Source organism: Rutilus rutilus (genome assembly GCF_951802725.1).
Source record: "Rutilus rutilus genome assembly, chromosome: 6".
NCBI lineage: Eukaryota > Metazoa > Chordata > Actinopteri > Cypriniformes > Leuciscidae > Rutilus > Rutilus rutilus.
Window position 1 is genome coordinate 13,814,439 of NC_140214.1, and position 27,237 is coordinate 13,841,675.

A 27,237-nucleotide genomic window follows, 5' to 3' on the forward strand; every position below is an offset into this window, starting at 1 on the left:
CGTATATTTACAGATCAATGTTCAGATCATCTAATTCTAATTATTATTACATACACCAAATGCCAAACAACCCTACACACATTTTTTTCTCAAATTATGTCAGATAGAAATTAAAATGTATCAAAGCCTTACAAATAGTATATAAAAAAATAAAACGTACCTATCTCTATATTTGAAAGCCTATCTGACACAAGGGGGGGGAAATCCTGCTTTGTTAACTCAATTATGACATACTAAGTCATAATTATGCGATTAGAAGGTCGATTCATGACAAAAAGTCAATAATTGTCATACTTATTTTATCTTATAATTTTGACTGTCATAATTGCAACTGTTTTTGTCATAAATATGATTTACCAAAGCATGAGTTTTTTTCTTAGATGACAGAAATGTATTAAAAATATTTTTTATTTATAACTTTGTCCTCACCAACAGGTTTTAAAATTTTATTGTCTTGATAATATCAGTGATTATGGGTCAAGAGGTCAAACATTCAAATCCTGTTTGTTTATCTGATTATGACCCCGATTAATTTGTTTGTTTGGGCCATTAGAATACGGATATTGTAATTCCAATGGGCTACTGAATAATAAGTTGCATAATATTTCCTCTGTTACACTCATCTACTAAACTAGACCAAACCAGAGCACTGTAGGTGGGTTTATCAGATTAATACATTAAGTTTGGGGCGGGAGGATAAAGTTACCTAGACTCTCAACACCAACAGCACAAAGTCGCTGCTGTCTGTGTGAGAATGAGCAGCAGTGGCGCCCGACGCAGGGCTTCTTCAGTGCCGGACTCAGACACAGACAGTGAACCAGCGGTGGCCTTGAAGAAAGAGATCGGACTCTTCAGTGCGTGTGGTATTATTGTGGGTAAGTCTAAGAATGTGTCTTTTAAGCTGTACTTTACCTCTCTTTACTCTCCTTCCACTTTATCTGGTAGAACAATACATGAAGATAATAAGTAGTAGGCTATGCCTATTTTGTGTCCTCTGAGTACATATAAGATATTTTGAAGACTGGTTTAACTGTTTTTGTCCATACAATGAAAGTGAAGGGGGTCCAATGTTGTTTTCATTGTATGGTATTTTCAAAAAATCCTCTTTTGTGTTCCACAAGAAGAGCATACAGGTTGTATGATTACATATTGTGATCACGTATTATATTTATTCTAAATGTAATTTAAAATACAGTTTTTGAACACTGACTCCATCTTGTCAGAGCTTATGATGCAGGGTTTCAAGCAGGTTTATAAAAGAAGGATTTCTCAACGGTGAAGAGATTTGTCAGTAGGAGTATGGTGTTAGGTAGCAGGTTTAAACCTAAACTAGGTCACTACATGGCATGTAAATTAGACTTGAATGCAAGCTCACCAACATGTCTTTGCCAGTTACCTCAATGCTGGGTTAATGCATGTTATCTGAGATATAAGCTGTGAAAGTGTTTGGGTTACAGTTGGTCGGGTCACTATCTTGCTGTGTTGCCCATTAACAGGGGCTGTGGTATTGGCAATGGTAAGTGTGTGTGTGTGTGTGTGTGTGTGTGTGATCATTTTAAAGGGGTCATATAATGCCATTTTTGTACAAGCTAATATGATTCTTTAGGGTCTAAATTAAAAGTTTGTAACATACTTTAATTAAAAATTCTCATTAGTATTGTAAGAAAACACGCCGTTTAAGTGCATGTGTCTTTAAATGATAATGAGCTTTGCTCACCCCGCCCCTCTGTTCTGTCCGTACACTGCTTGTTAACACAATAACGCAATAACCATAATGCGTTGTTCATTATAAACGTGGGATTATGAATTGTATTGAGAACGTCGTACATAGAAAACATGCCGTAATGTACCCTGAGTGTAAACAGCCGCATTCATCGTGAAGCGTGCAGCAAGCGATTTGCAAAGATTAATATAAATATTAATATAAAGGTTAATAAAACGTTACACTCACTTCAGTTATTCTGGAGGTGCAGGAGGAACACGAATAGTTGGTACCGATCCTTTTTTTTCAGGAGCAGCTTCTTAGCAAAACCAGCTTTATACTGACCTCGTTTGTAAAGCAGTCTGGTGTGTGAAATGATTCGCGCAAACATGAAAGCATTGACGTTGATCGTGGGGAATATTCCCTTCGAAAACAAACTCAGCCACTGCGTCTTCAGCGGTTCGGATTTAGGAACATCAAAATGACTGCTGTGTTCCTTATTACACCCAAGAACAGAACACCACAATCGCTTAGACGCCATTCTGCTCATAGACAGTGCTCCAGCGTATCAACAATGACCGCGCCGGTCCGCGCGGACTCGCGCCCATGAGCGAGGGCGGGTCTGTGTTGAAACGCTGCTGTCAATCAACAATCGTGGGAGGGGCGTCGATTTTGTGACGTCACAAAATCGAACGGCTTGATTTGAGATGGGGGGAAACAAGAAGATAAAAAAAAAAACACTGGATGGATTTTTATCATTTTATGATGGTTGTGTACAGGCACTGCCAACACACATTTCAGTACAATCAACTTGTAAAAGTGCATGTACCATTATATGACCCCTTTAAGAATTTGAAAAAAAAAATATCTTGTTTGCAAACAATTAACACTAACCCCCAGTTTCACAGACTAGGCTTAACATTTAACAATTAACATTAACTGAAAGCAACTTGCACTGGCATATCTTAAAATATGTCAGTGCCACTGTTTTGTCTCAAGTTGCACACCAGTAATGTTTTTTTTTTTCCTAAGGCATGTTTAAAAAAGCTACTTAAATGTCCTAATTGAACTAAGGCCTAATCCTGGCTTAATCTAAGCCCTGTCTGTGAAACCGGGCCTTAGAGTATCTGATTTTAACAATACTTAAGGATTTTTACTCGTACTGAATAAGTGACATGCCAGTGAAAAACAAGGAACATTTGATTTGTGAGAGCAATCACATGTTTATTTTCCATCACCTCAATATTGCAATCGATACAACAGCCTCTTAAACGTCTGCAAACACTCAAGTCTCAGTTAATCTCAAGTTGCCCTTTTCATATGCTCAAAAAGGGCATACGTAAACCAATATCCTTCAAAAAGGTCACTTCGATGTTACGGATAAATAAAATAATGTTAAGTAAAATGAAATAGTCAAAGCCTAGTTGCACTGGATGTGCTGGTTTCACCGGCTAGAGCCATGCATCTCCATGCATCTCATGTATGAAACGTGATTCACAACTACCTGCTAATGCACTCACATTCGTGTAAAGTAGCCTTGTTGACATGTTTGGGTGAGCAAGGGCGAAACACACAAGATATAGTATCTTCAATGCCCTGTTGATGGCGATATCGCTTATTTTGTAGCAGATATAAACTGCTGCATAAAAAGCTAGGTACCATGCATAATGTAACAAGTAACTGCATTACTCATCACAAATGTAGTAAAGGAGTAAAAGTACATATACTTATTCAAAAATGTAGTCATGTAGAGAGTAAAAGTTGCTAACATCTTTGATGCTCAGTCAAACTACAAAGTAGCCTAAAAGATACTTAAGTACAATAACTAATTACATTTACTCTACACCACTGACAAAAATAAATAATGGAGGAAAGGGACTCGGGAAGGTGCTTCAAGAATAATAATAAAAATCACCTGCAGTTCAGAGCTTCTGTAAGTGGAAATACAGCTTATTTCATTAGCCTCGTCTTTTTTCCAAATCTCTAGAGAATTCCATCTCTTTTTGTTTCCAAACAAAGAAACTTTTCACTGCTCAACAGGTGTTAACAATGAGCATTCTTAATATTTTACCAGACTGGTTAAAACCAGCCCTCAAGGTCACAAAGCACAGAAAAAAAAACTTTAGAAAAGAAGAACACAGACTGAGGCACAAAAGAGCAGAACACAATGAAATAAAACCATGCCAATCTCTAGGTATGGTAAAGGCCATGTGATGATGTGGGGCTATTTTAATTCCAAAGGCCAGGGAACTTTATCAGGATGCATAGTATCCTGGATCCATGAAGTAACTTGCCTTTAAAAATAAAAATCTGCCTGCCTCTATGGGAATTTAACATAGGGGTGTCCAGACTTATGCACCCTGTATTTTAAGGAAGAACATTTATTTATTTACGATACATTATTCATTCACAAAGAAAATTGGTGTCCTTAAAGGTTGGATTTTTCCTAATTCTTTTAATTAAGGCATTAAGTTCAATTTCCAAAAGATGATTTTTTTATTCCTCTTTTTAGTCAACTTTAGCATGGGTGTCTAAACTTATGCATAGCACTGTACTTACTTATATATTACATTTACTGTCACGTTTGATCAATTAAATGCATCCTTAAAAAAAAAAAAAAAAACGGACCCCATTTTGAAACGTTAGTATATACTATATGATCAGTTGTATATGGACATCCAAAACCCCATATTTGTCCGATATCCAAAACAATGGGCATTATTAGAGAGATTGACATATACCTTTTCCAAATTTTGTAACCTGATGGCTGTGGGGACTTACTTTATTTTAGACACAATCATCAATGAGCAACAATCAAGTCCTTCTGTTAATTGCAGTTGCTTGTTTGTTTTTATTTTCCAGGTAACATTATTGGGTCAGGGATCTTTGTAAGTCCAAAGGGTGTATTGGAAAATGCCAGTTCAGTGGGTCTGGCTCTCATAGTGTGGATTCTCGTGGGCGTCATCACTGCCATCAGTGCTCTGTGCTATGCTGAACTGGGTGTCACAATCCCAAAGTCAGGTGGAGACTATTCCTATGTTAAGGACATTTTTGGAGGTCTAGCTGGGTAAGACCAAGTCATTTTCTTTTAGATGTTATGTCATGTAAGGTCTTACAGAGCTTGTCTTCTGAAAAGGTTTCTAAGGCTGTGGACTGCAGTGTTGGTGATCTATCCAACTAACCAGGCTGTGATTGCCCTCACATTTGCCAATTACGCACTGCAGCCTCTCTTCCCTTCATGCTTCCCTCCAGAGAGCGCTCTGGGTGTGCTCGCTGCCGCCTGTCTGTGTAAGTCACATTTAGAACATATTACAATATGACCAGCCATGACAACACCTTTTATAGTATGCTGCCTCTGCAGATCTAACCCTGCTTAACCTGTTTATAATTAAGTGCATCTAAAGACCTTGGGTGTGGCTCCCTTAGCTATAACAACTTAAAATTTGTTGAGAACTTGAATATCAAATTTAAAAAATATTACGTTTAGTTAACTAGTTTAGTTTAGTTAAGTCAAGCACGTACACGTACTTTAAGTTGAAACAACACATTATTTGTTATACTACTGTTGAATTTTCAGTTGTGATAAATAATCATAGCAATCATTTTTTACAGAGTATGTCCTCATAACGGAAGTTCTGAAGCGTGAAACATAAATCATATGAGCCAACTCACTACACATAATGACATGCGATAGATGATTTTCCAAATACAAACCATTATTTAATTGTATTTCAGCATAAACACATCGCTAGGCAGGTAATGAACAAAATAGCTAACATTTATAATTTATTTATGGCTTAAATGTTGCATGTATATGTAACAGTGTTTAACTTTAAATAATATTAAAACATAATGTCAGAAAGATATCAGTTCTGCTTTTTTTCATAAATACCAGTATAGTGAAGTTGTACAATGAGGACGTTGTCATTTCGCCAGAAATAGAGTCAAAAGCCAGGGTCCTTGCTGTCCTTACCAGTGCCTGAATTTGTCGACATGATATACTGATTCACGGCCTAGGGAAGCTAGGGAGCTGATTGAGACACACTCCTTGATGTGTGTTCAACAAATGTGGTTAGAGTTGAAACTATGGACTCTGATGGAAGGAAAACAGAAGCCCTGGCCTTAAAAATCTCCTCATCTTATCAAGTTATGGAAATTATTGCAATTTTTTATCTCACAGCCTAAAAAAAGTGAGTGACATATTAAACAGCAGCTTGTTTTGTGTTTTCTGAATTTTAAGTTAGTCTATATATATATAGGCTATATATATATATATATATGCACTCACCTAAAGGATTATTAGGAACACCATACTAATACTGTGTTTGACCCCCTTTCGCCTTCAGAACTGCCTTAATTCTACGTGGCATTGATTCAACAAGGTGCTGAAAGCATTCTTTAGAAATGTTGGCCCATATTGATAGGATAGCATCTTGCAGTTGATGGAGATTTGTGGGATGCACATCCAGGGCACGAAGCTCCCGTTCCACCACATCCCAAAGATGCTCTATTGGGTTGAGATCTGGTGACTGTGGGGGCCATTTTAGTACAGTGAACTCATTGTCATGTTCAAGAAACCAATTTGAAATGATTCGAGCTTTGTGACATGGTGCATTATCCTGCTGGAAGTAGCCATCAGAGGATGGGTACATGATGGTCATAAAGGGATGGACATAGTCAGAAACAATGCTCAGGTAGGCCGTGGCATTTAAACGATGCCCAATTGGCACTAAGGGGCCTAAAGTGTGCCAAGAAAACATCCCCCACACCATTACACCACCACCACCAGCCTGCACAGTGGTAACAAGGCATGATGGATCCATGTTCTCATTCTGTTTACGCCAAATTCTGACTCTACCATCTGAATGTCTCAACAGAAATCGAGACTCATCAGACCACTGTCCAATTTTGGTGAGCTCGTGCAAATTGTAGGCTCTTTTTCCTATTTGTAGTGGAGATGAGTGGTACCCGGTGGGGTCTTCTGCTGTTGTAGCCCATCCGCCTCAAGGTTGTGCGTGTTGTGGCTTCACAAATGCTTTGCTGCATACCTCGGTTGTAACGAGTGGTTATTTCAGTCAGAGTTGCTCTTCTATCAGCTTGAATCAGTCGGCCCATTCTCCTCTGACCTCTAGCATCAACAAGGCATTTTCGCACACAGGACTGCCGCATACTGGATGTTTTTCCCTTTTCACACCATTCTTTGTAAACCCTAGAAATGGTTGTGCGTGAAAATCCCAGTAACTGAGCAGATTGTGAAATACTCAGACCGGCCCGTCTGGCACCAACAACCATGCCACGCTCAAAATTGCTTAAATCACCTTTCTTTCCCATTCTGACATTCAGTTTGGAGTTCAGGAGATTGTCTTGACCTTGACCATATACATATGACTGACTTCATTTCACTTTTTAGTGTAAATTTGCATGGTTACTGTCATCAAATTGAATGTGAATGTTTGTAATTTGTTCTTTTCCTTGTAGTGCTGTTAACTTGGATTAACTGCTTCAGTGTCCGCTGGGCGACGCGTGTACAGGATGTGTTCACCACGGGCAAGCTCCTCGCCCTCTGCCTCATCATCATTATGGGTATCGTGCAGATCTGCAAGGGTACAGTCCATGGTGCTATAAAATCCATTCATTAACATCACTCAGATAAACATCACTCAGATTTTTGTTTTTGAAAGAGTCTCTTTTGCTGCAAGGCTGCATTTATTTGTTCATTAAATGCAGTAAAAAAGACCAATATTGTGAAATATTTTGATTTGAAATAAATGTTTTTAATTCGTTATCATCAGTCATCAGTGTTACATGATCCTTCAGTAATCATTATAATATGCTGATTTGGTGCTCAAGGCTCATTAATTATTATCAGTGCTGAAAATAGTTGTGCTGTTTAATATTTTTGTGGGAGTCGTGATGCATTTTTTCAGAACTATTTGATGAATATGAAGTTCAACAGAACAGCATTTATTTGAAATAGAAATCTCTTTTGTAACATTATGCATGTGTTTAATGTCACCTTTGTGTTCTCGCTAAGTGCCCTGTGTTTACCAAAGGCCTCGCAATAGAATTTTTTATTGTTGTTACCACAGCCATAAACATAGTAGCACAAAACAAACCAGTCTAAATTATGTATCAGAGCAAGGAAACAATAAAGGCTTGTTTAACACATGTGAAGTATTAGATGTGAACATTAAGGGCTTGAATATAAGAGGGCAGGCATTAAGCTAAAAGTATTACATAGGCATACTTTTCATATTTGACCCATTTTAGCACTATAAACAAAAGAGCACAAATCCATTAAGCACAGACAAGCTCGCATATGAAGTCGACTGTCATGCTGGGCCGTTTGTAGTCTGCTGCTTTCATGTGCTTGATATCCCAAGGACTAAAAAGGGGCTCTGAATGTCTTCTAAAAAAAATCCTCAAAGAAAGTACCATTGATTTTGATAATGGAAAGTGTACTGTACAGTGCATAATACGCTTTTCTGCAATAAATAAAACTCATTATGCAGTAGTTAATTCAACTTCCTCCATTCATTTTGGATACTCTCTACATATTAACTGAGGCACAGCACATACAATGCTCCTCTGTTTTGTGTCTTCAGGTCATTATTATTGGTTGGAGCCAGAACATGCGTTTCACCCTTTCCAGCCCTATGACATGGGCCGCATTGCACTCGCTTTCCTCCAGGGCTCCTTCGCTTATTCAGGATGGAACTTTCTTAACTATGTAACAGAAGAGCTCATCGACCCCTACAGGTACATTGTCATTTGCCAGGGATGATGTACAGTCAGCTAGTCACAAAATAATATCACAAAGTAATAAACTTTGAGAGCTGGTTTTATTAAATAATTTTCATACAAAATAAGTAAAAACTAGTCAAAACTTGGTGTGGGTTACTACATTAAACAGTCAATATTATTCGCAGAAGCGCAGAGATGTCATTTTCTACAACTGTAAAATTAATATGAATATAATATTCAAACTGAATGTACACTTTAACAACATACATAATTGTTTGATCTGGTGATTCTATTGACATTAATAATGTAAATGACACCAAATCAGTGTGGTGAGAAGCCATAGGAAGGAAGAATTGGATCTTATAATGTCTCAATTTGTCTCCTACACATCATTGAAAATGAATGCAGACTTTTGGCAGCTAATCTGCTTCTCACATTTTTCTGCTGATAAAGAAATCTCATGTATCAAGTAAATTCATATATCTCCTCTTCAGTTGCAGAGATTTCAACAGTATCTCAAACTGTTCGGGTTTATCAAGAAACCAATACTAAAACATCAGAGATTTCTATATTCTATTACTTGAATATTTCTCATCAAATTCTTTCAAGATAAAAGTTATTTGGGCTATGCGATTTTATCGTGTTTGTTGTCTGTAATTTGTCATTTTATGAGAAATATGGGACAAAGTGAACACTTAACTGAGAATGCTGTTGATTTTTAAACATGCAGAAGTTATTAAGATCATTAACTATTGGGGTGTAATATACATTTAGCATTTTAAATACAGAAGAATTGGCGCTTGGGACAGATACAGCTCTGTCCAAAAAAATTACAATCGAGATTCAACCCATGTTTTAATTCTGTATTTGCAGGAACCTGCCTTGCGCAATCTTCATCTCAATCCCTCTGGTCACTTTTGTCTATGTATCTGTGAATATTGCGTATGTTACAGCTATGAGCCCTCAGGAACTGTTGGCGTCCAATGCTGTTGCTGTGGTGAGAACTTTATTGAGCTCCTTCATTAGAAAAAATGAAACAGCCTATTCATCAGTAGATCTGACAGACTTATCTGACTTTATTGCTGAATGTCTGCTCACCTGTAGCCTATAAACTTGATCGGTTTTCAACTTTTCTCTTTGACCCCAGTGCCTTCTTTTTCTCTTTTAATCTCCATCAGACATTTGGTGATAAGCTGATTGGGATGATGCCATGGATCATGCCCATCTCTGTGGCTCTGTCCACCTTCGGAGGGGTCAATGGATCCCTTTTCACGTCATCTAGGTCAGTCTTAAAGGAGCCGTATGTAAGATTGTGGCCAAAACTGGTACTGCAATCACTTTCAAATTACTGTAGAGCAGTGTATCCCCTCCCCCTCCCCCCTGACTCAAGGTTGCCAGATAGGCTGCAGGATCCAGCAGGAATGTTTGTAGCTGCAGCTGTGGTAACGAGAGCTGAGCTGGCAACCCGGATGCCGAAACACTACTGACTTCGTGATTGGTAGATAGGTAGAGGGTGGCGTTTCAGGCCAAAACACAACATGACAACATCAACATCAGTTGAGGGCTGCAACTATCACTTTTAAATGACAATATCCTGGCCGGACTAACTGTTGTCAGTGATATAAGTGTTTGAAATGAACATGATTTCCTAATGTCTAGTGACATATCAGGGCCATTTTATGATTAATTGAAATATATTTCTTACATACAGCTCCTTTAACGTGTTATTTCTCATTTGCTCCTTCAGTTTGCATTACATTTTGCATTCTCAGCATTATCGTTATCAGGTTGATTGACAGTTGGTCTTTCACAGGTTGTTCTTTACAGGTGCGAGGGAGGGTCATCTTCCCCGTCTGTTGGCAATGATTCATGTTAACCGCTGTACACCCATCCCAGCTTTGCTTTTCACTGTGAGCTCTTTATTTCTTTCATTAAAGGTGCTGTATGTAACTTTTTTTTTTACTCTACTAAAGCATAAAAATATATATATGTTTGCAGATATTTAGGAAACATATTAAGTTCACATGTAAGTCTCCTCGGTTTTCGTCATCAATTGCGCTCGCTCCTGTTGCTGAGGGGGCGGGGGAAACAACGGTCTCTGATATTTTGGACTGCAGCACCTATTTCGACCACAATGTAATTCTTACATACAGCACCTTTAAGTTATGTAAAAAACATTATATGTAATGTGCTGGTTGGTGCTTGCTTCTTGTATTTAAATCAAGTTCTGATTTATTTTATAGTGTATATCAACACTGCTGATGTTGTGCACCAGCGACATATACACCCTCATCAACTATGTCGGTTTTATCAACTACCTGTTTTATGGGCTCACTGTTGCCGGGCAGATTGTGCTTCGCATCAAAGAACCAGATATACATCGGCCAATCAAGGAAAGACTGATTCTTATTGACTTTATTTTGTAGTTTTGACAGTGTTAGTGAGCTGTCAGAGCCCAGCATTAGCCTGTGACCAATAATTATGTATAATTAAGTATAGATTTCTTGATTTTTGTTGTACTGTGCATTTGTAGTCCTTTACTGTAATCAACAGGTTTCACTCCACAGGTGAGCTTGGTGTGGCCAGTAATTTTCCTGATTTTCTGGGCATTCCTGCTGATCTTTTCTCTGTACTCGGAGCCTGTGGCGTGCGGCATTGGCCTAGCCATCATGTTGTCAGGTGTTCCTGTGTATCTATTTGGCGTATATTGGGAAAACAAGCCCAAGAGCTTCAGTTCTTTTATTGGTATGTCTTAAGATGATTTACAAATGTCAGTTACATTTGCAATAGACTAAACAGATTTGAAATTAGGCCTACAGAATCTACTAAAGATATCTGCCGTTGTCTGTCTATAGCTAAACTGACACACTTGGGGCAGAAGCTGTGCATGGTGGTTTATCCCGCTGAGGACAGAGATGGAAATGAAGACAAAGAGGAAGCTGAATAGGATTACATTACATGAAGTAAATTTACAGGTTCATTGATGTATATTCTTTCAACAGCTAAACTTAAGCAATATGAGTGTGGTAGATTTTGAAAATTCAAAACAAACATCCACACAAATGTGGAGACTAATTTAATAATTAAAAAAGTATTTCTTTTCATTTGTAAGACTGGCCTTAAAAAACATCCTTAGTGCAATACTGCCACCCATTGGCAAGATTATTAGACGCTATATAAATATTGCAGTTGCCACTGTTACAGAGAATTTTGTATTTTTATATTGAGCATATTAGGTGATGTTCTCTTGATCAGTCTCTGGTGTTTGTATCCCCTAAATTGTATTCTCTATTTTAAAATGGTTGAATAATTGTGGTGAAGATAAAGATATATATATATATATATATTTTTTTTTTTTGCATTTGTTGCGTGCAATTGTTTAAGACTCATTGAATAGAAAGAAAGAAAGAAATGTATGTATGTATGTATGTATGAGCATGGAATCTTGCCAGCATATATAGAAAATGTCTGTAATTTAGGAGTAAATGGGAAGAATAGCATGCTGTGTCATATAACCCACATTGCTTTTATGGTGGACAAGGACAACAAAACACGTCCAGATTTCTGTTACACTGTTGGCCTTTGCAGAATAGTGAAGGTAAAGTAAACAGCACCATTTGTTGACTGGAGAACTTAAACTTTACTTTAAACTGGCCTATTACAGCACTACACTGCATCATTTTTAACACTAACATTTTTACATTGCTTTACCTCATCAAAATAAGTTAAGTAATTTTCAACTTTTTTAAGTTATACAAGATTCAGCTATTTTTTAATTCTGTTTACTGTAAATTTAAGTTGAAATTACTTAAACATCCAAGTTGATTGTATTTAAATATTTAAGGCAGCAACTTTTTTTTTACAGTGTAGGGCCTTTCTCAAGGTTAAAATATATTAAGTTAAAAGAAATTCATTTAATAAAAAATAATGGAAAGTTCAAAATTAACATCAAAATGTGATGGTTAGAATTGACTAGAGTGTGTGAAAAACAGTTAAAATACTTTATACAATGTGCTACTATTATACAGATCCCATTGTTTTTAGTGTGACTTTATTTTACAGTCATGTCCATTCTTTGTAAAACAAGTGGTATCTACACCGAGTACACCCCCAATCCTTCAATGCACAGTGCTGTCTAAGAACAGAGTTCAGCTCCTGAACAAATACTGGATAAATGAATGTCAGCCATGTATCTAGCAATTTCACAAGTGTTTCATTTAGACACTACTTATTTCTTCACTATCCCAACAGTGTGACAAGTAGCCTAACTATAGCTCAATCAACAAAAGCTGTCGTTCTATGTGGATCTGAGGTTCAGATATCAACTTTTCACTTCCTAGTATACAGTATATTCCAGTTTACCTAGTTCCTTTTTATGAGAGACTAGTATCTAATTTATCCCAGTAACTTTTACCTTATACACTGTTCGAAAGTTTGGGGTACGTTTTTTTTTAAAGAAATTAATATTTTTATTAAGCAAGGTTGCATTAAATTGATCAATAGCAACAGTAAAGACATGTATAATGTTACAAAATATTTATATTTCAAATAAATGCTGTTCTTTTGAAATGATCCTGGGGAAAAAATCGTTACTTGCGACAAATAACTATATTATTTCTGAAGGATCATGTGACACTGAAGACTGGAGTAACCTATGGCTGATGAAAATTCAACTTCGGAAATCATTATTTTAAAATATATTAAAATTACGGCTATATATTATATAGGGCCTACAATACTAGCAGTAGCCTACTACAATACTACTCTTTTACTGTATTTCTTATCAAATAAATGGAGATTTGGTGAGCATAAAAACAAAACAAAAATCTTAAACTAGCCTACTCACCTCAATATGGCTACTAGTAGGCCTAAACAGTAGGAAGTGACATATAATCTTGGATCCCCATAGTCTAGGATCCCCATAGAATTTCGTGATAATAATATGATTTAAATTATTTTACGGATTCAAAGGAATAAATAGTATAGAGGTAGGACTAATATATAGTTAGTTACTTTGAAACTGAATTATTTACTAGTTTACAACTAATAAAAAGTAATAACATAAAAATTTATATTAGTTATTTTTATGAAATAAATGTAATACTACTTTTTAATATTCATTGAATCGTTTACTTTAATTTACTTGAAAAAATTTGGACGAAACATCAGTAAATAGTTCGCGGGTCCTTTAAATACACACTGCACACAAGTATTTTTCCAGTTCCAGAGCAGCTGGACGGGAATGAATGGCACACCCGGATGGCGGAAGTAGCGCTCTACAATGAGGCTTATACACATTTGTAAATGCTGTTACTGCGGGTAAAGTTGCTCGTAAAGTAACATACCTCGCCTGGTTACTAACGGATACATCGTAAGGTTAAACAGAAGAGGAGGAGCGGATGAATTAGGCTCTGAGCAGCCGGCTGGCTTCGGCGATTGGAATTACTGCGCTGCTTAAGGTAAGACGATGAGCCCGGGATCAGATGCTGGAAACGTCAGCGGATAGTAACACGGGTTAACAACACTCGGGACGTGAACAAACTTGACTTTTGCCACCGAAAAGTATCATAAGTAAAACTCAGTTTAATCACAAACAGATGCAGTGTACCACAACGCAAGAAATGTTTACATCTCCTGCAAACGATGAGAGCGACGAGCAGCACAAATTGATCGCCGTTTTCAGATCATTCAAGTCTTTCCTGTCGTTATCTCCTGACTGTTTACGTTTTATCAGCATTTTATTGCATCTGAGTTTAATGCACACACAGCGTTTGTATTCAAAGGTGATGGTTCGATGAAACTGACAATTTATGAACACATTGACTGCGCTGTATATATTATATGAAAATGGCTCTGTTAGATGTCAAAACGACAATGAGATCATGTGGAATGCATTTGTAGATTAGTAACGTCACAGCGACCGAAGGCCGCGCAGCGCGCGCAGTGCGCATGCGGGAATGAATGTAGTCATCATGGGAAGATCTGAAATGAAAGCAGGTGCAAGTTCCTCAGCTGAAGGAAGAGGAACCAGAGGCAACAGGCCCAAATAACCTTTAGGTCCTTAAAACAATTTTAGAGAAAGAGTGCACTCAAAAATGAGACATTTCGGGATGTTTACATTGTTTTTTGTTCATACAATACAAATATATAATTGACTAGCTACAGGCTAATTATGCTCCAAAGAGGCACCCCAAAATAATTTTTAAATAAATAGCCTACAGTGAGGATGCATTAAATTGATCAAAAGTGAGTCAAGATTATTTGAACTTTGTATTCATCAAAGAATCCTGAAAAAAGATGATCATGGTTTTTCACAAAAATAGTAACGTTTACATTTATGAATTTAGCAGATACTTTTATCCAAATGGACTCACAAAAGAGGAAGAAAGCATTCATCAAAGAGCCAACAAACATTGTAGTAAACAATGTCATGTTTAAAGGACAACTAGATTAGGACACCAGCTAGAGAAGAGAAGAAATGCAGAGAAGAATACACATACTTTGTGTGGAACAGAGATACTTTTTGCCTCATTGTTTTGGCTCATTCAGTAACCTGATCTGGCAGGAGGAAGCGTACATTTGTAGCTGTGGGTTGAGGTAGGGGGGAACTGTTCCAGGACCAGGGGTAGTCCTGAAAGCCAGCATTAAAACTTTAAATTTGATCCTGGCCACAACTGGGAGCCAGTGGAGTGAGATCAGGAGGGGTGTGTGTCTCGTGGGTTCTCTTTTGCATCTGCAGAGGCTTAGTGGCAGCACAATTGTTTCTCAAGCACCAAATAAGCATATTAGAATGATTTCTAAAGGATCATGTGACACTGAAGTCTGGAGTAATGGCTGCTGAAAATTCTGCTTTCTTTCTATATTATTAAAATAGAACATGTATATATTTTTTTGATCTTGATGAGCATAAGATACGACTCTTGCTCTATAATCCAAGTTATCTGATTATCAAATTGTTATTCACTAAATATATTGCACATACACTACACATGGATGAAGTTTGCTGTGTTGGTCGGTGGTCAACTGCAGTTTTCAAATTGAGGTTCTATTAAAAAAAAGTGGTCATGGGATTGCCCTGACATGACTTGATAGTTCTTTATATAAAATGGAAGACAAATTAGACCCTCAGAGTTGCATTTAATATAAACATTAAATTCTGTCTGTTCAAAAATGCAATTGAATTAAGTACAGAGAAACCACCAATGTAAAGTAATTGCTTTGTTCTGGGTATATGCTGGTTCCTCTTTCAATTTCTATGAAATGCCTCTCTCAATCCCTCTGATTACAGATACAGTCATGACTCCATCAGTGCGTTTACAGGAAATGATCCGGGTAATCCGAAGTGCCCGGACACAAGGCGAGGAGAGGGGCATCATCCAAAGAGAGTGCGCAGATATCCGTGCCCAGTTTCGGCAGGGTGACAATGGGGAACGTTCGCACAGCCTTGCAAAACTACTCTACGTGCACATGCTGGGCTACCCTGCACACTTTGGCCAGGTAACTCTTAATGTGTGTGCGGTTACATTGATGGATAACAAAGTTTTACATCTCCAATTATGGATACATCACATCTTAGCATCTTAATTCTCATCTGTGTAGCCTTATCCCTCTGTATATTCTTTTTTTCAGTTGTCTTTTCACCTGTTATATATGTTACTATGGTGATAACTTTAGTATTGACTCCTGCAGATGGAGTGTGTACGTCTGATTGCCAGCCCCAGGTACAACGAGAAGCGGATGGGTTACCTGGGAGCCATGATGCTCCTGGATGAGAAGCAGGATGCTAGCTTACTGATTACCAACTCAATCAAGAAGTAAATGCTGTATATTATATATATTATAATATATGTTATTTATATATTCTGATTTGATTCTAGTTTCAAATCATTATTCTGTCTGGCCATTTTTATCTCTGTTGTAGTGACCTTTCCCACAGCAGTCAGTATGTTCAGTCTCTGGCTCTATGCACTCTGGCCTGCATGGGTTCAGCTGAGATGTGTCGAGACCTGGCACCAGAGATCGAACGGCTCCTCAGGGCGTCTAATTCTTATATCAAGAAAAAGGTCAGTTCATGACATTTTATGTCAGTAAACATTTTTAAGTATAGTTTAAGCAAGGGTGTAGAATACGGTAGGGAGCCACCAATATCCAGCGACTACTGAATTATCCCTAGCTATGATTTTTATGTCAAAATCAAACCTATGCCTTTGTGTTTAAATCATGTCATCATCCAGATTAACATAATCCTGCTAAACTGTGTTTTGTTTTGTTTTTTCTGTGTATTACTGATAATGATACCTGCTTTAGGCCACGCTGTGTGCCGTCCACATAATAAGAAAGGTCCCAGAGCTTGCAGAGCTGTTTATTCCTGCTGCAAGGTCTCTTCTGTCTGAGAAGAACCATGGTTAGCTACATTGTTTCTTTTTATAACTTAAAAAAGTTTGTATTATGTGCAGTATTTTTAATATGATGGGGTTTTGTAACTGCCTGACTGTTTTCACAGGGGTTTTGCATGGGGCTGTCGTTCTTATCACTGAATTGTGTGCGCGAAATCCTGACACTCTCGATCAGTTCCGCAAGGTAATTCAAGTGAATTTTCTCCCAAACTTTTACTTCAACTACTCAGTTATACAGACTACTAATTATTTTTCCTTCCCATTCCATCAGGCTGTTCCTGAACTGGTCCAGATCATGAAAGGTCTTGTGACATCCAGTTATTCTCCAGAGCACAATGTAGCTGGTATCAGCGACCCCTTTCTGCAGGTTTGTCCGCTACAGTCAAGCTTAATATCACTCTTTATCAGGCTACAACATACTTTCTACATGTTACACCGAACTGTATGACTATCAGGACTTGATTGGTCTATTTTTGTCCCTCAGGTGCGCATCCTTAGATTGCTAAGAATTCTGGGTCACAATAATGACACCGCTAGTGATGCCATGAATGACTTGTTGGCACAGGTACAATAGAACAAACACACCCTGTGAAATGCAATTAATCATATTAGTTATGTATTTTTAAAGCTTGATCTTGGTGATTCTGTTGCATAGGTGGCTACAAATACAGACAGCAGTAAGACTGCAGGCAGTGCTGTGCTGTATGAAACGGTCCTAACTATCATGGACATCAACTCAGAGAGTGGACTTAGGGTTGGTCAGAATTTCATGTTTTCAAGTTTTATGATTAGTAGGGTTGTTTGGGTTAAACATGAGTGGAATATGATGCTTCTGTAGTTTATTTCAGGTCATTTAATGCATATATAATTTGTCTTTTTAAGGTGCTAGCTGTAAATATTCTGGGGAGGTTTCTACTTAATAATGACAGGAATATTCGGTAAGTTTCTTCTTTTTTTAATACTTCTATATTTAAAAGCACTGGAACTGTTAAATCGGTCTAATCAATCATAGTAGATCTAATCTATTTTATTTTTTATAACACCACCACATACTTCTTATGTTTCTCTCCTGCTGTGACCTGATTGTACACTTTTAATTCATATTTGAGCTGACTAATCAGAATGTGTTATAGAGAGGCTGTCAGGGTTAGCCTGTTTTTCTTGTTCTAGTAGCTTCAAAAGTTTGGGATCAGTTAGCACAACTGTTTTTAACATTGATAATAATGATATCTGAAGGATCATGTGACACTAATGGCTGCTAAAATTCAGCTTTTCCTTTACAATAATAAGTTGCATATTAAAATAGAAAACTCTTACAGACCCCAAACTTTCAAATGGTAGTTTTTCATTTTGCAATAAGAGCAGATCCATTTCATAATTTTTATTTAATGTTTAAAATCTAATTTGGGTGTCTGCTGTTCACAGATATTCAAAGTTTCTTTTGATAAAATTATATAATATATATATTTTTTTTTTATACTTGCACTACAGTGTTTTTTGAGTAGAAAATGTAAATTCAGTTTCTCAGCCCTACAAGTGCCAGTACATGCTCATTTTCTGTCTCTCTCATCTATTACAGCTACATATCAATGACATCACTCCAGAAAATAGTGCAGACTGACCACAATGCAGTGCAGCGGCACAGAGGCACCATTGTGGACTGCCTGAAAGATCAAGACACCTCGGTGAAACGGTACTATAAATTATTTCTAAAAAGACAATGCATATAGACAATACAGATGTATATAAATTGAGGTGTAATTACAGTCATTCATCCTGCTCTTTTTCTTATGCAGTCGTGCATTGGATCTGTCACTTGCCCTTGTGTCGGCTGTGAACATTCGCTCAATGATGAAGGAGCTTCTCATTTTTCTTTCAACCTGTCCTCTAGAGCTTCGATCTCAAACCGCTTCTGGCATCTTCAACGCTGCTGAAAGGTATCATCAGTCCTTTGTACTTTATATCTACCTGTTAGTTTCATCCATTATATGTCTGTGTGTCTGTGGTTCAGCTCCGCTCATTTGTGTATCTCTCCTATTAAACACTGTCTTACAGAAACCAACTTTGACACTGTCCTGTAAGACATGCCTACGTTTAATACCATTTCCCATCATTTGATATTAAAATGTATAGCTTACCTATGGAACTTGGAGAGGTAGCTAAGAATATCAGATAATGTGTGGTGCTAAATCTCTACATATTTAACTTAACAAAGAATCCGTACATTTCAATTTATGTACTCTGGCAGGCAAAAGATTATCAAATAAGGTATGTTACATTTATTTGGTTCAAAAAGAACAAACTTCTTTCTTCAGAAATTTTAGGAGATGCAAATGTGTATTTTAGAAATTTAGTTTTTACCCATATCCTCATGGTAAATTATTAAGTCCTACTACAGATCTGCTCCCCTGATTAATCATTAATTAATATACAAAAACAACATGTAAACATATCCCAGCAAACTAGCTCAAACAGCATGTGGAACGTCTCAGTGCCACACATCTACAAGACCGTGTGACTCAAACACATCTGTACACATCAGTCTATAAAAAATACCAAGGTTAAGGTTTGGCTCGTGAATATTAATTAGACAACTGGACCATGAAGATTAACTGGACGTTTGAGCTCATTAATATTCATGAGCTCAGTCTTTGCAATCATTGGCTAACCCATTCTAAAACGTGTCATGTGGAAGAATCCTGATTTATTGCCTTTTTTGTTGTTTTCTGTGTTAACCGGTCTATCTTTGTATATGTGGCAAGTCACAGGCACTGAACAGCACGTTGTCTTTGTGTGTCTCTCTCTCTGTGTCTTGGTCAGGTATTCCCCTTCTAAGCGCTGGCACATTGATACCATCCTGCATGTGCTCACTACGGTAAATAGCCACTGCTACACAACCAAAACTGTTTCATGCCTCCCAAAATACAACAATAGTCTTCCCATTTGCAAATAAGCAATGACGTTCAGTCTGTAAACATCTTAGTGTTTATTAAAGTTCTCATCCATTTCAACGCAGCATTATTTTCTTTTTTTTTTTTTGTGAAACACAACAGGAAATCTCGCGCACAATGTTTGGCAGCGCAATGAATGTAAATTGTGTTTTTTAAATGCCAAGCTCGAAAAAATAACAACAAAGTCTCATAAAAGTTGCCCATATGACTGATGAGCATTATTTTAAGTCTTCTGAAGCCACAAGATAGCTTTGTGTGATGAATAGACTGGAAAAAATATCTCCTAAAATTCATAAAAAAAGAAAATGATACTGCGTTAGAATGTATTAGGTGAACTACTGTATCTTTTCAACTGTATCAAGTTATAAATGTAGTACTTTCTCTTTCAGGCAGGGGGCGATGTAAGAGATGAGACAGTGCCGAATCTAATCCAACTCATCACTACTGCTTCTGAGCTCCACTGTTACACTGTTCACAAGCTCTATAGAGCGCTTGTAAAAGATATTTCACAGGTAAGGATATGTTTTTGCTTATAAGGGGCCATTCACACAGGTCTTGGAGTCTCTACTAATGAGCTTAATCAGGTGTGTTTGATTACAGGAAGATTTAGAAAATGTGTAGACATGATTTTTAAAAGTTTAACTTCTTGAGCACTGCGTTTTTAGAACTCCATGTCATGCACGAGGCGCTGCAAAAGACCCAGAAGTGTGACTAGCGCATTTTCACATTAAAAAAAACAATGGAAAAGTAGCGCAGTGAAATGTAAAAACGTGGCCTTCCACACAAGATGCATTCTTGATTCTTACAAACATGTGCATTGTGTTTTTGGCCTTTGAGCATCTCTGGGCAATGACGTGTCATGTGTGAACATTTCATACGTTCCTGTTTGTGTGTAACAGACAGTTTATTTTCATAGCAATCCTTGGTCCAAGTTGCGTGCTGGTGTATAGGGGAGTATGGAGACCTGCTGTTGAAGGGCGAGTGTGAGGAGATTGAGCCTGTGCAGGTAAACAGAAATAAAATAATGATACATGTAAAATTATATAGGGAGCACATTTGGTGCACTAATCGGTGTCAATACTGGATCAATGTGAATCTGACATATAAATTAATACATATAGAGTATTTTATGTTGCAAGCCACTAACAAGAAGGAATCCAAAATTAGCCTACTTTTTTTTCTTTCTTTTTTTTTTTACCAAGTACTGTGGTAGCTCAAATGTTAATTTTTTTGATGTACCTTGGAGTACCATTGTACATGAATATGCTTAATATCCATTATTGTGGTAGGGATAGGTCATGAAGTTTCACTAGACTAGCATGCTGTACTTTTGCGTGTAAAGTTTAACGCTTTTCTTACTTTAAAGGGATAGTTCACCCAAAAATGAAAATTCTGTCATCATTTACTCACCCTCATGTTGTTCCAAACCTGTATTAATTTCTTTCTTCTGCTGAACACAAAAGATGATATTTTGAAGAATGTCAGTAACCAAAACAGTTGATGGGATCCCATTGACTTCCATAGTATTTATCATACTATGGAAGTCAATGGGGTCCATCAACTGTTTGAATACCAACATTCTTCAAAATATCATCTTTTGTGTTCAGCAGAAGAAAGAAACGAATACAGGTTTGTAACAACATGATTGAGTGAGTAAATGATGACAGCATTTTCATTTTTGGGTGAACTTTAACAGAAACCCATCTGAGAAGTTGTGTCTCACAAACTAGCATAATTATACTTACAATAATTTATATCCTTAACCAATTAGTCTCTTTTGAAAACATGTAGTTTTGCACATCAATTACACCATGATAAATGAAACAAATTGCCATGGTACTGATATCTGATGCCTTCCCTATACCACCACAGAACTTGTTGTTTAAGGAGTTACTAAATTGTGTTTTGGGCCTTTTCTGCCATTAGGTTACAGAAGATGACGTTCTTGAGGCCTTGGAGACAGTTCTTCAGTCTCACATGTCATCACCAGCGACCAGAGGCTTCGCACTCACTGCTACCATGAAGCTGAGCACTCGGATCACTGATAATGTCGAGTGAGAAACGTTATTATGAAATACTGGCAAAAAAATGCACTGTGAATTGAATATGAAAAATAATGTAAGAAGTATTTCTATAAGGTGTTTGGTGTTTTCTACAGTATTTTGTCTAAATTAATTTAAAACGCTGAAAACTAAACTCAATCGTTTTAAATGTTCAAAAGTGAGTTTAGGCATCACAAGAATATAACGTACAGTATAAAAATGGATATTCATATTGAGATTTTCTAAAGATTGCATTTAACAGTTATTGAAATATTAGTGTTTTTATTTGTTACTTATTTTTATGCACGTAAGATGACAGCATATGCACTCTAAAAGAAAAATAGGGAAATTGAGCATAAACAAACAATTATATATCCAATATTATCCAATATCAACCAATATATATTGGGGGTCAGTAGTTTTTGTTTTTTTAAATAAGTTAATACTTTTATTGAGCTTGGACACATTAAATTGATCAAAAGTGACAGTAAAGACATTTACATCGTTACAAAAAAAGAAGAATATTAAGCAGCAGATCTTTTTAACATTGTAATTGTAATAAGATTAAATGTTTCTTGGGGCACCAGATCATTATATTAGAGTGATTTCTGTAGGACCATGTGACACTGAAGACTGGAGTGATGGCTGCTGAAAATTCAGCTTTGATCACTGGAATAAATACAAATTTGAACACACTAAAAATTGAAAAATAAAATTAAACAATTTTTACAATTTGGGCTGATAACAATTATGGTACTGATATATCATACAGTAAATCCTCTCAGTGTATTTGCTTGTTTCTTTGAGCCTGTTTTGTCTTAGATGTTTTTCATCTTTCTGTTTTTCTCTCAATCAGCCGAATCAGAAGTATTGTCAGTATTTACGGCAGCTGCATTGACCTGGAACTTCAGCAGAGAGCGGTCGAATATAATGCACTCTTCAAGAAATATGACCACATGAGGTACCGCTGTGTGCTTTATTAGCCTGCTATTTTCCAGTACAAAAAACCCTGAGATCACGCATGAATGGTGCAGCTCTTAAGCAGTTCATGATTAAGCGATCAAGTTCACTGTCTTCCTCTCAGAGCTGCAGTGTTGGAAAGAATGCCTGTGATGGATAAGAACTCACCTGGACACACTAATGGAGACACATCAGGAGAGATTAAGGAGCCTGACCCATCTAAACCCAAACCAGTTGAGGCAGGTTTGCTCTCAGAACCAGCAAGCCAGGTAATTATTATATGATCTTGTATTTAGACACTGAACTGTTAAAGAATAGATACACATTTTTTTTTGTATTTATACTTTTGTTAAAGGTGTGCGACCTTCTGGATCTCTTGGGTGGGACCGATACGCCTCTCCAACCCAAGCCTGCCCCAACCATCACTCCAACAACTACCTCTAGTGCCGATCTTCTTGACCTGCTGGGAGGACTGGAACCAACACCAGGTGAGAACATGGACACCTGAAGAACTGATGATTTCTCCAGTTGTGTTTGACCTTTAAAGATACATTACCATTACAATTTTGGGATCAGTATTTCTTTTTTAAATAAAATATTTTTAAGCAAGGAACCAAAAATTACATATCTAATGTTACAAATTATATTTCTATTTCAAATAAATTGTTTTATTTATTTTTTTTAATTTTTTTTTACATTCTATTCATCAAAGAATCCTGAAATTCTTTTTTTCTTATAAAAGCAACAAATCAGCATATTAGAATGATTTCTGAAGGATCATGTGACACTGAAGACTGGAGTAATGGCAGCTGAAAATTCAGCTTTGCCATCACAGGAATAAATTACATTTTAAAATATATTAAAATAGAAAGTTATAATTTTAAATTGTGATTAATATTACAGTTTTCACCTCTGTGTTGGTGTGTTTGCATGTAGTTCCCACTGTGACGGTGTATGAGAAGAATGGATTAAGCCTGAAAACCCAATGTGACAAACAGACAGAAACGGATGTCACGGTCACCCTTATTGCCTCTAACTCCACTCAGAGTGACATCACCAACTTCACTCTTCAAGCAGCTGTACCTAAGGTCTGATATTAATTTCAGCTCATTTTCATAAATTCACTATAAACCTATTTGTCAACAGTCTTTTATAACATAAGCTTTTGAGTGTGTAATAGAGTGAACTACTCGCTATACAGATTTACAGGGGGGGGGGGGGGGGGGGGTTACACTCTGTAGGACTTATTTCTCAATACTTGAGTCACTTTTAAAAACTTTTTGCACATTTTTCCTAATTAACTTTCAACTTGGCACAGGAGTTTATTTCACATTGAAAATGCACTAAAACTACCAAACACTTTCTACAACACTTATATAAAACACTAGCAAAGTTTTTCACCCAACACACTTTGTCACTTATAAAGAATGACCTATAAAACTCTAATCACAAGTAGCATCACAAAATGTTTTTCTTATGTACATTTTTTTTACAAAACAAGAATGACAGCTCTCTGCTGTTTAGAATTCACTGCAGTATATGTAAAATGGTCCATTTTTACATTACAATATGAAATTGTCCTCTTTTGTATAGATGGTAATACAATTGATAGACTAGGTGTAGGTGTTCAGCTACATCTAATTGTTTTTATAGTATTTGAATTTTTTTTAGATTTGGAATATATTTCAATATGGTGTTACTGTAGTGTAATGCAGCAAATTGCGGTCTTAGGGACCGTTCACACAGAAGGGTTTTTTTCATTCCAATGCGCTACTTTTCCATTGTTTTTCTATGTAAATGCGCTAGACTGACATGTATAACCGCTGCACTTGCGTCTTTTGCAGCGTCTCGCGCATGGCACTGCGTTCTAAAAACGTGGCACTCAAGACAAAATCAGTTCGACTTTTAAAAAACGCTTCTCGAGACTGCGTTTTTTTCCCCATTCCAACAAGTGTTAATCACTGCAGAGTCAAATAATGACCAGCTCCTCCTCTCTGGAGCTCCAATGGGGTGGGATTAGTCCAGCTCCTCCTCTCTGGAGCTCTAAGGAGCTGATGGGATAGAGTTGTGGGTAGGGTTAGGGTGTGGTTGGATAGTCTAGCTCCACCCATTAGGCCTAAATTACATCATAGAATTACATTCGCTTAACGCAGTGGTTCCCAATTCCAGTCCTCGTGACCCACTGCTCTGCACATTTTGTATGTCTCTCTTATCTGACACACTCAGTTCAGTTCATGGAGTCTCACCTAATGAGCTGATGATCTGGTTCAGGTGTGTCAAATAAGGGAGACATACAAAATGTGCAGAGCAGTGGGTCACGAGGACTGGAATTGGGAACCACTGGCTTAACGTAAGCTCCACCCATTTGCTCAGCTTCTCCATTCCGCTCTGCCCCACTTCTCGCGTTCTTTCAAAGCAAAAAAGCATTCTGTGTGAACGAGCCCTTATTCAGTTGTGTATTATGTAAGCTTTTGAAATTATGTAATTGAATGCGTTTTGTGCCAAAGAAATGATAAATGTGATTCTCCTCCACATTATATCCGTAATAAATGACATTTCTCAATAAATACAACCCCAATTCTAGAATAGTTGGGACATTTTGTAAAACGCAATAAAATCAAGAATCTGTGATTTGTTAATTCTCTTGAACCTTTATTTAACTGACAAAAATACAAAGAAAAAAATCCTTGTTTTCACTGGCCAAATTAATTGTATTTCTATTTTGATGGCTGCAACACACTCCAAAACATTTGGGATACCATTTAAACTGTTTTGTAACAGTTAGCAGGTGAACTGGTAATAGGTGAGGGTATCGTGTTTTGGTATAAAAGGAGCATACATCTGTTCAATGCAGAGATGCTGCCGAGTTCTCTGGACTTGAGCTCATGTCAGATGGTGTAAAAGACAGTGACAGTGCAAATGTGTGCTGTGGTCAGATGAGTCCATGTTTCAGCATGTTTTGGGGAAAAATGGATATCGAGTTTTCAGTCCCAAAGACGAAAGGGGCCATCCAGACTTTCATCAGCCACAGATGCAAAAGCAAACACATGTCATGGTATGGGGAGGCATCAATGCAAACAGTACGGGTGTCTTGCATGTGTGTGAAAGTACCATTGACGTCGAGGCGTATGTTGGGATTGTACAGAGACAATGCTAGGCCTCATTCAGCACATGCTACAACAACAGAGTGGTTTCTACACTGACACTCTTCACCGAAGAAGGGATGTGCTTGATTGACTGCCTGCAGTTCAGATCTGTCTCCTATTGAAAATATACGGCCCATCATGAAAAGGAGAATCAGACAATGATGACATTTGGACTGTTGAGCAGTTGGCTTGAGATTGGGCTAAAATTCCACTTGCAAAACGGCAACCATTAGTATCCTCATTTCCCAAATGATTAAAAAGTGAAATTACAAGGAAAGGTAATATGACACAGTGGTAAACATGCCTCTGTCCAAATTTTTTTGGAGTGTGTCACAGCCATAAAAAAAAATAAAAAATAAATGTTATATATATATATTTACAAAATACAATTAAGTTGGTCAGTGAAAACAGGTTAAAGACAATTAACAAAGCAGATTTTTGTCCCAACTCTTCTGGAAGTGGGGTTTTAATTTGTCAGAATCTGTCTCACACTGTTATCACATTAAAACAATATTATTCTCCTTTTTCAGAGTGTTCAGCTGCAGATGAAGGCTCCGAGTGGTAATGTGATTCCAGCACATGGCCTTGGTCAAGTCACACAGACTGTTTTACTCAACAACCCTAACAAGGCAAGTCCATCCTGCTTTAGTTTTGTGCGACTGTGTTTCTCACTAAACTTATCGGTGCTATATATGAACAAGCTTGACTATACTTTTATTTCCCCCCCCCTACAGGTCAGCCTTAAGATGCGGATTCGAGTGTCTTACTCACATCAGGGCGCAGTGCATCAGGACACAGTACAAATTGACTCCTTTCCTAGTCTGGGTTGGAACTGTCAGCCATCAATCAGCCCCTTGTGACCGACCTACGAGTTCAGAATCTCCATGACTGTCTATCTCATTGAGATTGAAATCTATGGAAATAGGCAGCTCTCTGTCAACCTTTCTATTATGGACTGAACGCTCTCATGGCAGATTTGATACAACAGGTGTTTATGAAGTGTTATCTTGGTTTGAGAATTGTCTAGAACAAAGTGTGGTTTAATGTGCTGTCATTACTGCACAAGAGTGAACAGTCAAACTAATGCACACTGACATTAGATAAGCTCCTTTGTGCACTGTCACTAAATGACCCTGTCAACAAGTTGAAGAACTTGAATTACAGATATCCTTCATATGCCCTAATTAATTAATTTGAGCTCCAATTGCCTTTCTGTTATCATTAAGCCTCTCATCATAATTTTTTTTTCTGTTTACCGTTTTTCTTGACTGTGAATGTGAACTTACCATCTCACAT

The 27,237-nt window shown here is 37.3% G+C and overlaps 2 protein-coding genes across 2 annotated transcripts; both read left to right on the forward strand.

Annotated features, from left to right (window-relative positions):
• Positions 1-754: 754 nt before the first annotated feature.
• slc7a8b (solute carrier family 7 member 8b) lies at positions 755-12,921 on the forward strand (the record flags this gene model as incomplete). The annotated part of the gene is made up of 11 exons (XM_084410413.1): positions 755-875; positions 4,565-4,769; positions 4,839-4,990; positions 7,181-7,306; positions 8,308-8,461; positions 9,320-9,443; positions 9,625-9,728; positions 10,260-10,356; positions 10,690-10,839; positions 11,014-11,191; positions 11,302-12,921. The coding sequence occupies 11 exons, from the start codon at positions 755-757 to the stop codon at positions 11,391-11,393; spliced, it is 1,503 nt and encodes a 500-aa protein (XP_084266539.1). The 3' UTR covers positions 11,394-12,921.
• Positions 12,922-13,644: 723 nt separating this feature from the next.
• On the forward strand, positions 13,645-27,205 carry ap1g2 (adaptor related protein complex 1 subunit gamma 2). The gene is made up of 22 exons (XM_084412185.1): positions 13,645-13,905; positions 15,735-15,943; positions 16,136-16,260; positions 16,368-16,509; positions 16,754-16,850; positions 16,950-17,026; positions 17,114-17,209; positions 17,327-17,407; positions 17,498-17,596; positions 17,725-17,780; positions 18,422-18,535; positions 18,639-18,779; positions 19,663-19,717; positions 20,183-20,305; positions 20,710-20,799; positions 21,720-21,847; positions 22,692-22,796; positions 22,920-23,064; positions 23,151-23,283; positions 23,732-23,883; positions 26,472-26,570; positions 26,676-27,205. Exons 2-22 carry the CDS (start codon positions 15,743-15,745, stop codon positions 26,799-26,801), a joined length of 2,385 nt encoding a protein of 794 aa, XP_084268311.1. The 5' UTR covers positions 13,645-13,905; positions 15,735-15,742; the 3' UTR covers positions 26,802-27,205.
• The last annotated feature ends 32 nt before the right edge of the window (positions 27,206-27,237 follow it).